Below are 15,562 nucleotides of genomic sequence, written 5' to 3' on the forward strand. Positions count from 1 at the left end.
TGAGGACCAATGATGCTGCATGATGAGGACCAATGATGCTGCATGGTGAGGACCAATGATGCTGCATGATGAGGACCAATGATGCTGCATGATGAGGACCAATGATGCTGCATGGTGAGGACCAATGATGCTGCATGGTGAGGTATATATATGAACATAATAAATGTTTTCAATGTGTTTGTCTGGATGTGGTTTAAATGACCCATTTTTTAATGAAAATTAAAAAAAATTGAAAGCAATACATACTGTATACAATACATATGAACATATTTTTTAACATTTTTTTCATTAATACAAATTTACATTCTGGAAAAAAAACTATTTATGGAACTACATAAACATAATTGTATAAACACATACATATGATGGTGTACAGTATAAATATTGTTCAATCAATGCAGTTATTGACGACAAATTACCAAAAATCCCAGTTATGTCAATGGATTCAAAAGGCCCACCACTAACTTCTGGAACAAACTGAGTTTACATGAATCATGTGATGGTCAAGCATTTTGGACTTTGTCGTACCAAAGCAGTGACCCCCAACAGAATCTGTATCCCCCTGCTGTGGGAGTGCACATGAAGGACGGAGCTACAATTCTGTGTTTAGATATCAGTTTAGCTTATTATTAAAACTAAATGTCGATTGTTACGATCATACTTTGATCGTCAAAGATGGATAATTATTTATGGTTTCTTTTTAACATATGATAATTAAACGTTATTTTTAGAACATATAATTTCAATTTAATCTAAATCTAACAACAAAACCATGTACGTAAACAGAGACTAAACTGATATAATCCAGACAGTAAGATTAACACCAAAAAGACAGTTTGAGCTAAATACACTAAATCTAAATCGTTAACAAAAGAATAATTATATTTTAAATATTAAACCTAATACACATTAAACAATTCATATATACCTTGTAAATCAAATAAAGCAGACACAATAGAGCCCTAAATGATATATAATAATAATAATAATAATAATAATAATAATAATAATAATAATAATAATATATTCTGTACATTAAGTGTTGTTAAAGTTAATAGTATTCATAGATCTGCTTGACAATGTCATATATTCTCCTTTTTCTATGATAGTGTAATGTTGCTAGGCGACCAGCCTGCTAACTAAACGTTAGCTAAATACTCTCTGGGTTCTAGACTCAAACACGATGTAATTCAGTCTTTAGATCAATGTGTCCAACTTGTGATACAGTAAAATCAACACCACTGTGAACATTTGAACACACTGTCAGACTCAGATCCACCTTTTTCACTCAATGATGTTCTGATGAACTTACTGCAGCACTGCCAACAGTAGTTGTTGATGTAACTCACTTTCCTTTACACAGGAGATCTGATCTTTAGATATTGGTGTATTTTTTTATTCAGCCACTGTTGATCATCATAACTTCATAGCATTTATTCAGACATTCTCAACACAGACACATGGTGATACAGGACTGTGGACCAGAACATGTTATCAGGAGATACAAATGATTTCAGCCTGTCTCACTGTGCCTGATAGAAAATGTATCCCCTCTATAATCCTCAGGTGATAGACTGACATCATCTGCTTTATTCTGTACACATTTATCATCATTCATAATAAAACTTGTGAATTAGGACCAGTTTCACTTTTGTGAAGAAGAAGAACATGAGACAGATGTGACCTCATGCTTTGTGTTCTCAGATGGTTCCACTTTTAGTAGCTTCTGACGCAAACAGCTCTAGCAGACAATATGTCATGTTGACTTCAAAAAAGTGTTGGATGAATCTTATAAGATGGGTGATGAAGAAAAAACAGGCTGTGATCAGTGGTTACATAAAAAAAAGTTACATAATGACCCCGCCCAAAACACGAAGTCAGCCATCTAGTCTGTCAGTTTCACAGAGGACTCAGAGACATGTCTGTCTGTCTCTCTGTCTGTGTGGCTGTCTGTTTTGGCTGTGTGTCTGTGTAGCTATGTGTGTCTGTCTGTCGGTGTGTCTGTCTGTGTAGCTGTGTCTGCCTGTCTGTCTGTCTGTCTGTCTGTGTAGCTGTGTGTGTCTGTCTGTCAGTGTGTCTGTCTGTGTAGCTGTGTGTGTCGGTGTGTCTGTCTGTCTGCCTGTTCTGCGTGTCTGTCTGTCTGTGTGTTTGTTTGTCTAAGTGTCTGTCTTTCTGTGTGTGTGTGTGTCTGTCTGTCTGTCTGTGTCTGTCAGCCTGCCTGTGTCTGTCTGTCTGTCTCACAGAGGACTCAGAGACACTGAGGAACCATAGGACCAACATCTAAACCCAGGATACAGAGTGTCAGTGAAGGAGGTACAGACGGTGTAGATGAGTGTCATAGAGTCAGAGGAGACTTCATAGAAGGACAGACGTCCATCAGGACAGTCCACATACACTCCTACTCTACCAGAGGAACCACAGGGACAGGAGGTAGGTGTGATTATGTTATTGTGAATGAAGTAGTAAAAACCTCTGAAACATTCCAGACTCCAGGACTGATTATTAAATCCAAACCAACAATCATCACTGTTTCCTTTTCTTCTGATTCCTCTGTAACTCACTGCTATATAAACATCTCCATTCCTCTCCACCTCCCAGTAACAGCGACCAGTCAGACCAGTACTACACAGAACCTGATAGAGATCAAATCTGTCCTGATGATCAGGATAAAGCTCCTCCTCCTTCACACATGTCACCATCCTGTTGTTGTCAGACAGTCTGAGGTTTCTGTTGATGGAGTTTGTGTCGAGGTGAATGTGACAGAAATCTGATGAGACACAAAGAAACAACAGTTGATCATGTGATGCTTCATTCTCTCTGTATCACTGACATGTTCATTCACTCAGAGCTTCATGAGGACACTTTGAATGAACACACACACACACTTACACTTCCTCAGACCAGCTTTGATCCTCTGCTCTCCTCCATGGTCCGCCCTGCAGGAGCAAACACAGGCAGTGATTTACACACCTAAAGAGTCCAAAGTGCTGCTCAGAAACCTGATGCCATCTCCATCAAGCTCTCCATGTTTCTACTGGTTTGTCTTCAACAGCTTCACCTTCTTCATCTCCTTCAAAGTGTTCCTCTCTTCATCCTCACTGATTGGTTCCACCTCCTCTGATCTTAACTATACACTATTATATATATGTATATATACACTATTTGGTCACCAAGGCTGAAATCCAATCAGAACTCATGTGATCATGTGATCTAACGTATTGATCACATCTAATCTGTCTGTGTTTACAAACATTAATACCATCATAAATTCATAGTTTTATGGTGTATGTTAACATGAAACAGTTTAAAATCATTAAATCAAAACTATATGTTAAATTCCCATAAGGTTTTATTTATAACGCTAATAATTCTGTAATTTGTCTCATGTTTAATTAAAAAACAAATACACTAATGAAATAAAATAAAATACTAATTATTGAACAAACTAAAAAACTTAAATTGTAATATCAAATTAGGAAAATAAACTAAAATACCATTTGGTTAAAAAACTTTTTTTTTTAAATAAAAGTTCAGCCTTTGTTTCAAAGTTAGATTTGAAATGTTTCACATAAAAACATCTCCTCCATAAACCAGTAATTATTTTATTTTTAAACCTAAAATATATAAAGACTAAAAAAAAAACAGGAACCACAACAATATTTATGTTTTAGTTTGTTTTTGAATATTTCATTTAAAATCACTAATGAACTAAAAAGTCACAACTTTCACATTATTACATTATTTAATAATAATAAACATACACACACACACACACACACACACACACACACACACACACACACACACACACACACACACACACACAATTATTTAAATATTTGTAATTTAAGATGGGTTAGGATCTTTCTTTTTAAGGAATTACTAAAAACTTTTTCTTGTTGATCATACATTGATATTTTTGAAATGACAATTAGAATAACTTTGTGACATTATATTTATAGATTTCATACTGTTTTCTTTCTCTTGATGAATAGAGTTGATTGACTTTATTTTTTTGTAACACTCCCCAACACTTTACAGTTGTAGCTTGAATAAAAGTCACATTTTTTAGTTAAAAGGTAAATGAACAAATGATCTTAATAACAGACATGGATAACATTATTTCATATATTGAGGAATCATATATACTGTGTAGACCCTGGCCCAGAATGCAGAACAGTGGCTGATCACCTGAGGTTATAAAAACAACCTCACCACCTAAAACGTCTAATCAAAGGTGGGGGGGCTGAACTGTACATGGTACGTGGTCTATAGATTTAACTAGGACTCTTTAGAGAGATAATAAAGACATAAATACAATCACAAATCTGTTCCCTTGTAATCTACATAAATATTAGTAGAGGCATAAATTAACATAACACCTGGTTACATTTCTGTTTTGTTCTACTTACTGTTTTATTCTAATGATTTGATTTACTTTACAGTTCTTTGGGTTATTTTCTTACTTTTTTATTCACTTCTTTAATAATCTCTGTTAGTTTGAATATTATGTTACAACTGTGTAAAATATTGGCATTTTCCTCTATTTATGTTCTAAAAATCTCACAACTAAAACCCTTATGTGTATTTATATCCTCAGATAGATAAATAAATATGTAGACATGGATAAAATTAGATAGAAATTATAACTTGAAATATTTAAAAAATCATAATCAACCTTTGAAATGTATATAAATGTAGTTTTTTGTTCACAGAATACAGACATCACCAGCTGAGAACAGAAACCATTGGATAAGTATTTGTTCTATTTCATCCCTGCTGACCGCCAGAGGCGGTGCTTTAAGCACTGAATATTCCCCTTCGCGCATGCGCAGTGCGAGTATGTATACCAACAATGTCACCAGTGACCCCTGGATGACCCAGAGGAAGTTTATATCTTCCGGTGTCACTCCAGGGTACTTTCCTTTTTTTCTTCTCGCGCGCAGTTACTGGAATACTGTGCATACAGCTGCCGTCGCTAGTAGCTCCGTGACCGTGGTAGGTCGGAGCAGCGTGCATTCGCCCTCTAGGAGCTGCGACGGTGAGTGTTTGGGTAGCGGTAGCTTCACCCATTAGCAACCTCTGTTGGCACAGGCCGCGTTAGCGCCGCCTCCCCCCAGCATATGGTTTGTGTTTGGTCCCGACGACACGCGCTGACAAGGTAAGTAGCCGCTTATTCGGTGGATCAACGGTTGTCTTTATAAAAATGAAAGAGATGGTCGGTGACGGCTGCATTTGAGCAGCCTACTCCCGAAATTTAAGTTAGCCGACTTTATTTGTTTGCTGGTGGGTTGTGTGCGCACGCCCGGAGCCCAGCGTAGATTTGTTTACATTAGCATTACCGGCTAAGCTAGTGTCATCTTCTGTTAAAGAGCCCAGTTTGGGTGAGGACCACAGTGCAGTGGTTGTTTTTTGTTTATTATATTGGGCCTCTACTGTGCAGGCAGCGTGCGCGCTCCCTTCCCCAGTATACGGTCCCTATACTCGCCCAACCTACGGCGTCCGCGCTCAGGCTAAGCCGAGGAGTGCAGGGTAATACCAGACAGGCGGCGTGCGCGCCCCCTCCCTTTGTTGAATACCTGTGTTGAAATCAGTGACTTCTCAGTCGAGCTACGATGGATGGCTCACATATCTGCACATCTTGTGGGGTTTCTTTACAGCCAGAGGATGGCCACGACCTATGCCCCACATGCCTTGGCCCTGAGCACCTGGGTGAGGCGCTGTCAGGCAATCCCTGCATGAACTGCAGCTACTTGCCTCGGGCGGCCAGGGTTGCCAGGTTGGCGGGGGTGGAAGGCTCAGTTGCTGTAGTCGACCTCCCCCCGAGCCAGCCACCTCAGACCCGTCAGACACGCTCCAAGAGGCGGGCAGTGGCTGCGGCAGCTGCCCCCTCCAGGAAGAGAACGAAGTCTGACCACAGTGGGTTGTCATCTAAAGTCGAGCAGCTGTCTGCTGAATTGGCTCAGATGAGATCCCTGCTGGCCGACAGCCAGCCGGTTATTCCCCTGGTGGCTGATGCGGCACTCTCTCCCCCAATGCCAACGCTGCTGCCCGAGGAGGATACACTCTCTTTGGCTGCTTCGGCTAGCCATTTCTGTGATTATGGAGAGAATTTGGATGTCGGATCCCAGGTGTCTGAGCAGGGCTCCCACTCCTCGGATCACAGTTCGGGGGCCGAGGTGGAAGACAACTCCATGCGCGCTGTCATGCGCCTGGCTCTACAGCGGCTGCACACAGTTGTCCCACAGCAGGCAGAGGCAGCATCTGCAAGCGCCTTCTTCAGGCGCAGGCCTGCCCCCACAGCTTTCGCTATTCCTCATTCAGAGGATTATCTGAGAGAGTTGCAGTCCTGTTGGAGGGACAGTAAGGCTTGCTCCCATCTCTCTGCAGATGGGCGGACCCTGGCAGCCATGCATGATGCAGCGGGGGCCGGCCTGGATCGCACTCCGCCCATTGAGCCTGCCATCGCTTCTCTTATTGTGCCCCCAGATGAAGCACTTCGAAGGGATGCCAGGTGTCCTCGACCCCAGTGTCGAATAACCGATGACCTTCTCACGAGGGCTTACGATGCTGGAGCACGTGCTGGTCGCATGGGAAACTCCCTATCACACCTCATGTTGGCCCTCTCAGCCTCACTGCAGGAGGGCGGTGTACATGCCGATGCGGTCACCTTCTGTGATGCGTCATTGGAGGCTTTTGGGTTCATGTCCAGAGAGCTTGGGCGAATAATGTCCATCTTAGTCCAAGCTCGTCGTCAGGTTTGGCTGTCTCAGTCAAACTTAACGGAGGCAGCCAGGAGAATGCTGCGCAGCCTCCCGGTCGAACCAGGACAGATATTTGGTCCAGCAGCCCAGGAAGCGCTGGAACGGACCATCCAGGCGGGGCAGACCAGGCAGCAGCTTGCCGGGCTTAGCCGGATGCCTCCTCCTGATAGACCCCCGGCCGGCAGGCTGAGGGGCCCCCCGGCGGTTTTTCGCAGCCACATGCCGTCGACAACTCACTCCACTGGTCGTCGTGATGTCCAGCGTCCCGCACGGAGACCAGTCCGGGATTTTCGGGGCTCTGCTCGCCTGTCCCCCAGACAATTTCGAGCTCCAGAGCCATTCCGCCCTCCCACTAGGGCCCCGAGGGGCCGGGGGGGCAGAGATTGAGACTTTGGGGCCGGCGGTTGGACTTTTTTCGCATCAGCAGCTCCAACAGTGGGCTACTCAACTTCAGACCCGTGGGTGGTCGCCACCCTAACCTTCGGGTACAAACTTCAGTTCCGCCGTCGGCCCCCCACATCCGGCCGGGTCAGAATGACATCCATCAGCGACCCGGCAAAGGCTCTCGCATTAGACCGGGAGCTGTCTGCCCTCCTGGCCAAGGGCGCCATCGAGCCTGTAGACCCTGGGTCAGATCACCGGGGGTTCAACTCAACGTACTTTTTAGTGAAAAAAAAGACAGGCGGATTCCGCCCAATCCTAGACCTCAGAGGGTTGAACAAATTTCTGAAGGTCATACCTTTTCACATGCTGACCACAGCAGATGTCCTCAGAACGGTGGCTCATGGGGACTGGTTCACATCAATAGACCTCAAGGACGCGTACTTTCACGTCCCAATTGCTCAGCAACACAGGCAGTTTCTGCGCTTTGCATACCGCGGCCGCCGCTGGCAGTTCAGGGTGCTGCCCTTCGGCCTCTCTCTCTCCCCAAGGGTCTTCACAAGGTGTGTGTCTGCAGGCCTAGCACCTCTACAGTCTCGGGGCTTGAAGGTTCTTCCATACCTGGACGACTGGCTGATCTGTGCTCCATCCCGGGTCCAGGCGTCACAAGACACAGAGCGTCTCCTGTCCCATGTGGCTCGACTTGGACTCAAGGTGAATGTGGAAAAAAGTTGCCTGGTGCCATCCCGGGTCACAACTTTCATTGGGGTTTTAATGAACAGTATAACTATGACAGCAAAACCCTCCCCCCACCGTGTGGACAGTATTTTTCGCCAGCTCGCCTTATTCAGGGAGGGCCGCTGGCTGACCTATGTTTCTTTCCTCCGTCTTTTGGGCAAGCTAACGTCAGTCTCGGGGGTAGTTCCTCTGGGCTTGCTGTCGCTGCGCCCACTGCAGAGGTGGCTGAACAGCTTTCACTTGGATGCCAAGCGGCACAGGAGCAGGAGGCTCAAGGTCTCGCAACAGTGTCTTTGCGCCCTGGCTCCGTGGAGGGACAGGGCTTACTTGCTCAGAGGCGTTCCTATAGGCTCCGTTCCATCTCGCAGGGAGGCCGTTACCACAGACGCATGCCCTTCAGGATGGGGTGCGGTGTGGCAGAGCAGGACGGCCCAGGGGCGTTGGCCTGTGGAAGACCAAGGTGCTCACATCAATGTGTTGGAGCTGCGTGCGGTTCACCTAGCTCTCAAGCACTTCTTGCCGCATCTGAGGGACAAGCATGTCCTTGTGCGGTCAGACAACACGTCTACAGTGTATCACATAAACCATCAGGGCGGTACCAAGTCTGCACGGCTGCTGGAAGTGGCAAGGGAGCTCCTCACATGGGCAGCCCCCCGCTTGATCAGTATACGAGCAATGCATATACCGGGAGAGCAGAACCACTTGGCGGACTTCCTCTCCCGTCGGAAACCTCCGTCAGGGGAGTGGCACCTCCACCCGGAGGTAACGAACGTTATATGGAGCATATTCGGCAGGGCAGAGGTGGACCTCTTTGCTTCGGAGCAGTCGACCCACTGCCCTCTGTGGTTCTCCTTAGCCGAGACAACCAGTCCTCTTGGCCAGGACGCATTGGCTCATCCTTGGCCGGAGGGCCTCCTGTATGCCTTCCCTCCATTTCCTCTGATTCAGCTGGTACTCCACAGGGTCCTTCAGGAGGGCCACAGGATCCTGCTTGTAGCTCCCTTCTGGCCAGGAAGGAGCTGATTCCCGCTGCTGCACAGCCTTTGTCGCGGCGCACCGTGGCGCCTTCCCGACAGGAGGGATCTCCTGTCCCAACTGGCCGGGCGGATTTGGCACCCCAATCCGCAACTCCTTCAACTGTGCGTTTGGCCACTGGGGGGCCCGAGACGCTCCTGAGCGTCTGTGCCGACCCAGTTAGATATACTATAATGAATGCAAGAGCGCCGTCTACTCGCCTCCAGTATGAGAACAGATGGAGACTGTTTTCCGACTGGTGTACAAGGCGGGAGGTGGACCCTGTGCACTGCCCTGTGCCAGCTATTCTGGACTTTCTCCAGTCCCTTCTGGACAAAGGGCTTTCTCATTCAACGCTGAGAGTCTATGTCGCAGCAATATCTTGCAGACATGTAATGGTCGACAATGGCACGATTGGTAGCCACAAGCTGGTGTCCCTTTTTTTGAGAGGAGCTTGGAGGTTGCAACCTCCGAGAGCCACAAGGACTCCAGCATGGGATCTTCCCCTGGTGCTGGAGGCATTGCAACTTCCACCGTTTGAGCCCTTGGCACGAGCAGCGCTGAAGTGGGTTACCCTTAAGACTGCGTTCCTTCTGGCCATTTCCTCCGCAAAGCGTGTCAGTGAGCTGCACGCCCTGTCAATCAGCGACACATGTCTGAGGTGGAATTCGGACGGCTCGGGAGTCACTCTGTGGCCGAACACAGCTTTTCTCCCTAAAGTGCTGTCCCGCGCTCACCTTAACCAGCCCATTCGGCTGGCACGGTTCAACCCTTCTTCCGTGGAGCCGGAGGTTCAGTCTGACCTGTTGTGCCCAGTGCGCGCCCTGGAAGCCTACATTGCAGCTACTGTAGGTTTTCGGGGGTCTGATCAGCTCTTTCTTTGTTATGGTGGCCCTAACAGGGGTGGTGCTGTCTCCAAGCAGCGCCTGTCCAACTGGATTGTCGATGTGATTGCCCATGCATATCGGGCAAGTAACCGTCTCATCCCATCTGGTGTGCGGTGCCACTCTACCAGGAGTGTTGCTACGTCATGGGCTGCCCTGAGGGGAGTGCCCCTGGAGGACATCTGTGCTGCGGCCTCATGGGCGTCGCCTGGCACTTTCTCCAGATTCTACAGGGTGAATGTAGCCACACCCCATCCATTGGCTGTGGTTCTTCGGCCAGAGTCCTCTGACCCTACACACTGAAGGGTGGTAAGCAGGATTCTTTGTGACTTTTCTGGTATGAGTCATTCAGTGCTTAAAGCACCGCCTCTGGCGGTCAGCAGGGATGAAATAGAACGAAGAGTTACGAATGTAACTATGGTTCTATGAATCCCGAATGACCGCCAGAGCTCTTTGTCACTCAGAATCCTCGTGTGCTCGCGAGAAGATTCTGTAGGAAAGTACCCTGGAGTGACACCGGAAGATATAAACTTCCTCTGGGTCATCCAGGGGTCACTGGTGACATTGTTGGTATACATACTCGCACTGCGCATGCGCGAAGGGGAATATTCAGTGCTTAAAGCACCGCCTCTGGCGGTCATTCAGGATTCATAGAACCATAGTTACATTCGTAACTCTTCGATTTAGTCTATTTTTAATTATGATTTAATTTTTTTTAATAAATATAATATGTTACAAGAGAGGGCAATGATAAATTACTTTATATATAAAATAAAATAATCTGAAAAAAATCACCTGCTCAGTTAGGAAATAGAACAGCTGATAGAATAACACTAATTAACTAATATGGATTCATATAATTGTAATTTAAATGAGTAAGCGATATCAATGTGCTTCAATTGATTTTTATTCAACAAAAGTTTCTATATTATATTGATAGATTATTTCTGCACAGTTTATATTGGAGGGTGATCACATGTTTTTGTTGTTTGTGCTTCAAAAGCTTCCATATAAATTTGATAAAGATTGATACTAATTTCTGAAAGTCATTTCCTGACTGGTCGCTGTGGGCAGGCAGGACCGTGAATGTGTTTTTTCTCACTAAGAAATAAGAATCAATCAATCAATCAGTTAAGGTTCCTGCTGTGGGTTTTCACATTCACATGGAAAGAGAAGTGATATTAAAATAAAATACACACACACTACATAGCAATCATAGACTCACCTCACTATGTGGTTGTATGTAATAAAGAAATGATAAAATCTGTATTGAATAATTCTTACAACACCTTTTGTAATCATGTGATGTTTTGTAAGATTGATTTTGATGATCATGTATTCCGTTATTGTTTGTACAGATAAATATAAGTGGCTTATTTCAAGTTTACTATGTATATTCAATTTAAACACATCATGTTTATATTCTGTTCTGTTCTACTTATAACTTTTTTCTTATATTAAAACATAGTCTAACAGTAAATCCAAATAAATGTAATAAAGATAAATGAAAATTTTTGGCCCACTCTAACAATGGTAAACAAAACAGGAATATAACTTGAAATAAAAACACGTTAAAATAAATTAACGAGCTTACTTTTCGTAACCTGATGTTATAATTTACAAATAACATTAATATAACATTAAAACAAAGTCTGAATTAAATATTTTGTCATATTCATAATTTTTTATAGTCATATTGTTAAACAGTGTGAAGAGAGGAAATGTTAGAATGAATTATTATCCATGGTTTCTTTTTGTGCGTAATACTATAATTATATATCTTTATACTCAATAAATCTATTCATAAAATATATTCAGATCAACTTGTTAGCTGTCATTTTCAGAACAAGGACAAACAGTTTCAGAACATCTGATTTTAACTTAATCTAAATCTAAAAACAACACAACCATATACGTAAATGAAGAGACAAATCAGATATAAACAAGACAATCAATTAACACTAAAATGTCAGTTTGACCCAAAATGCACAAAGTCTAAATCATTAACAAATAATTATAATTATATTTTAAAATTAACCTAATACATTATGTTCTATATACCTAAATAAATTAAATAAACAGACACCATCGACCCCTAAATGATCAATAATAATGAATAAATCAATACATCTTAAACATAATTTGTATTGCTTTAAATCACCAGTAAATGACATCTTTAACTAATTACAAGGAGCTGATCATTTGATTTCTAAATATATAAAAACACTGATAAATCTATGTTTGGGGTCCAGGGAGTGAGCAGACCCTGAGGACCACAGCTGTGTTTTAGATGAGTGTCTGTTCTTCTATTGACTTGTTATGACTTGTTGATTCATATTCTGTTCATCTCTAATAAATTGATTGATTGATTCAGCAAAACCTCTGACTATGTCTCTCTGTATGAAATCTCAGGTACTGAACACGAGAGTTAGCGCAAAAACTCTAACAATTGTTAAACAATGATATTTGTAACATAAGTCTACAGTTTGAAATAAATGTAAAACGTTTTAAAAACATACATATTTCTGTTTTAATAATTGTTTGAGTGGGTCAAATTAAACATCTTATAATTTTATTTTATATTATGCAACAATTAGTCAGTGTCAGTGCTAAATGAATATTTTCATATTTTAAAGGCAGGGTAGGGGATTTTTGAAAGCCAGCATGATTTTGAATGTAGCTTACCCCCCTCCCCTTTGTGCTCCGTCTCACACATGCATTAGCACAGCTGCTGCAGAAGTGGATCTAAGCTCATCACTTGTATTATGTAGAAACTACGTTGTCTCATTCAGCAGTAAGTAAACACTAAACTTTATCATTATATACTGTATGTTAAACGTGACTAAAAACTCTGTTTTAAGTCTGTCACCAATGACGTACTCTGAGTGTGGACTCGTGCACGCGAGGGGTGGAGAACGAGCAGGGACACAGAGAGACGTGATTGGTTATTAAAAAAATAAACCGTCTTTTTTCATTGGTCAAAGTTTTTACAGATTTACAACTGCTACACATGATGGATTTTCTTTGTTCCTTTTTCAGAGCACATAAGATCTTACTTTATGTTAGAACATTAAGACAATTTCAACCAAAAACTTAAAAAGTGCATCTGGAAAAAAAATCCCCTACCCTATCTTTAATTGATGGATTATTTGAAACATTTATACAATTGCAATGTTTTAATTTTAGTGGTTAATAACGTTCAGAGCTGGAAATGCAATACTTTGTTTCAGTCTTCGGCCATAATTCACATCCCTAATTTTTTGACTTGATAACTTGTCAGAGAAAATATTAAAATATAATTTCATGAAATGTATTTATATTTTTGTATGAACACAATCCTCACTGATTGGTTCCACCTCCTCTGATCTTCTCTCTCATTCCTTCATCAGCTCCTCATAGTTCTCCATCAACCTCTCCTCACTCCTCACTACCTTCTTATCTCTGTCCTTCATCCCTCTAACCTGTCCCAGTCCTCCTCCTTCAGTGTCCCACCTCTCACACCTTCATCACATTCCTCTGATACAGCTCTCTGTCACACATGTGATGGGGATTGATGTGAACATGTGATGAGCTGCTGTGATGTGTCTCACCTCAGAGTGTTCAGTCTCTGAAAGAGCAGCTTCACTGCTGAGTCTCCTGGATGGTTGTAGCTCAGGTCCAGCTCTCTCACACTGGAGGAGTTGGAGCTCAAAGCTGCTGCCAGAGAAGCCCCGCCCACCTCTGTGATGACACAACCTGACAGACTGGATTCAGAAAAACATCCACAACTCAGGAAACAAGTGAGGAGACAAGGAACAGGACAATGTTGATGGAACATGTGATCCACTGACCTTAGAGAGTCCAGATTACAGTGAGGACTCTTCAGTCCTTCACACAGCAGCTTCACTCCTGAATCCTGCAGATCATTGTTACTCAGGTCTAGATGTTTCACACTGGAGGACTGAGAGCTGAGGACTGAGGACAGAGCTGCACAGCTTCTCTCTGAGAGACCACAGGAACTCAGTCTGTGGGAGAAAGACATTTACTTATTATTAATAATAATAATCACATTATTGACAGGATTCAAACCTCTTCTGTACACTTCATCTACTTTATTACCTCCACCAAGGAGGAAAGATTTCAGCTGCCGGAGAGACTCCTGATCAATAAACTGATTCTGGATCAGTTTCAAAGTTAAAAAATGCCTATCTCTCATTATCATATAAATTCATATCTGGGTTTGTAATTGATGGATCTGTATAAAATGTGACTCAGTTATATTGGGTGGTTAATCAATGATCCCACTGAGTTTCATCCTGATCAGATCCAGATTGTGCATTTCATTGATTTATTTTCTTTTTTTAAAGTGTGTGTCCATACATTGTGACCTACTGGATGTTTATTAATGGGATATAAATGTGGTTCCAAGCCTTTAAAGTGTTAATGATCATGGTACCATGATCAGGATCATTGATCATTGATAACTGATAATATCTGTGAAAAGGAGGTTCAGAGCTTGGTGGAGGTTTATACTTTCTACTGTTTATTTAGTCGACCAAACATTTTCATCATAGTTTTTGTTGATTAAAGTCTTTCAAGTGACAGTAACTAAGCTAGAACTAATTTAAAAAAAAAATACTTGTTAACAAAAACTATATCAACTTATATTCATATCTTCAATGACTAATAAAAACTAAACTATACACTATTATATATATGTATATATACACTTTTTGGTCACCTAGGCTGAAATCCAATTAGAACTCATGTGATCATGTGATCTAACATATTGATCACATCTAAACTGTCTGTGTTTACAAACTTTAATACCATCATATATCAGGTTGATCAACAGTAACTGAATATTTATAAAATAAATAAAATCTAATGCTTTATATTTTAGTCGTTTATATCTGTAACAGATTTATTCGACTGAAATACTGATGTCATTTAAATCAGTGTTTCTCAAATGGGGTACATGAACCCCTAGGGTAAGTAACAGCACTGCAGGGGTGTGTGAGAGATTGAGTGTGAAAAATGTACAAATAAAAGCATGAAAAATATGTGGATTTTAAAACATTTATTTTCTTTTAAAATGATAATGATAAAACTGATGATAATGATGGTGATTATAACATGAACTATGATGATAAAGGTCAAAAAGCGCCTTCGGCTAAAGATGCAGAAGAAAAAAGCTGAATCACAGAAATCCAGACAGTTCTGTGAGGAGTACTTTGGGATGGGCTTCACCTGCACTTCACAGGACCCTCCATTAGCCCAGTGCTTTTTATGTGGCTAGCTGCTTGCTAACAGAACCATGAAGCCCTCCCATCTCCAACGGCATCTCTGGACTAAACACCAACCATATGCCGGGATCATAATAGAGTTTTTCTGAAGAAAACTGACTGAATTCAGCAGGGCCACAGGAAGTAGGGTGGCTGGGGTGTTGCAGCTCCATCTATTGGCAAGAATGTAGGCATTTAAATGTAGCCTATGAAAAATATTTAGCACAATTTATAAGTTCCTCATGAATATTTAGGGAAATGATTTTGATACACGTAGGCTATTATGTGTATTTTGTATTTTAATGTAATTATTTTGAGGCCTAATCAACACAGGTTCACGTTGACTTTCGAAGACAGGGGTACGCAGCACCATGACTCAGAATAGACTCACCCCCAATTTCCACTGGATATTGGGGGTTCCGCAGCGGAGCCTTTGAACGTCACCGCCGCTTCACCGGAGCTGATAGGTTTCCACTTTAGTCTATGTGTTAATTTCCACCAGGTCCGCTGCGGTGCG

At 42.5% G+C, this 15,562-nt stretch overlaps 1 protein-coding gene across 1 annotated transcript in view; it reads right to left on the minus strand.

The window, feature by feature from the left end:
* Window positions 1-2,133: 2,133 nt before the first annotated feature.
* Window positions 2,134-15,562, minus strand: part of LOC114458698 (NACHT, LRR and PYD domains-containing protein 3-like) — a 30,322-nt gene continuing 16,893 nt past the window's right edge. Inside the window, exons 5-8 of the mRNA XM_028441111.1 lie at window positions 13,612-13,785; window positions 13,372-13,524; window positions 2,890-2,936; window positions 2,134-2,767 (exon numbers count right to left, since the gene is read on the minus strand). Of these exons, the coding sequence (XP_028296912.1) occupies window positions 2,238-2,767; window positions 2,890-2,936; window positions 13,372-13,524; window positions 13,612-13,785 (904 nt within the window). The 3' untranslated portion in view covers window positions 2,134-2,237. The remainder of the gene's footprint in view (window positions 2,768-2,889; window positions 2,937-13,371; window positions 13,525-13,611; window positions 13,786-15,562) is intronic.

Source organism: Gouania willdenowi, unplaced genomic scaffold (genome assembly GCF_900634775.1).
Source record: "Gouania willdenowi unplaced genomic scaffold, fGouWil2.1 scaffold_161_arrow_ctg1, whole genome shotgun sequence".
Classification (NCBI taxonomy): domain Eukaryota; kingdom Metazoa; phylum Chordata; class Actinopteri; order Blenniiformes; family Gobiesocidae; genus Gouania; species Gouania willdenowi.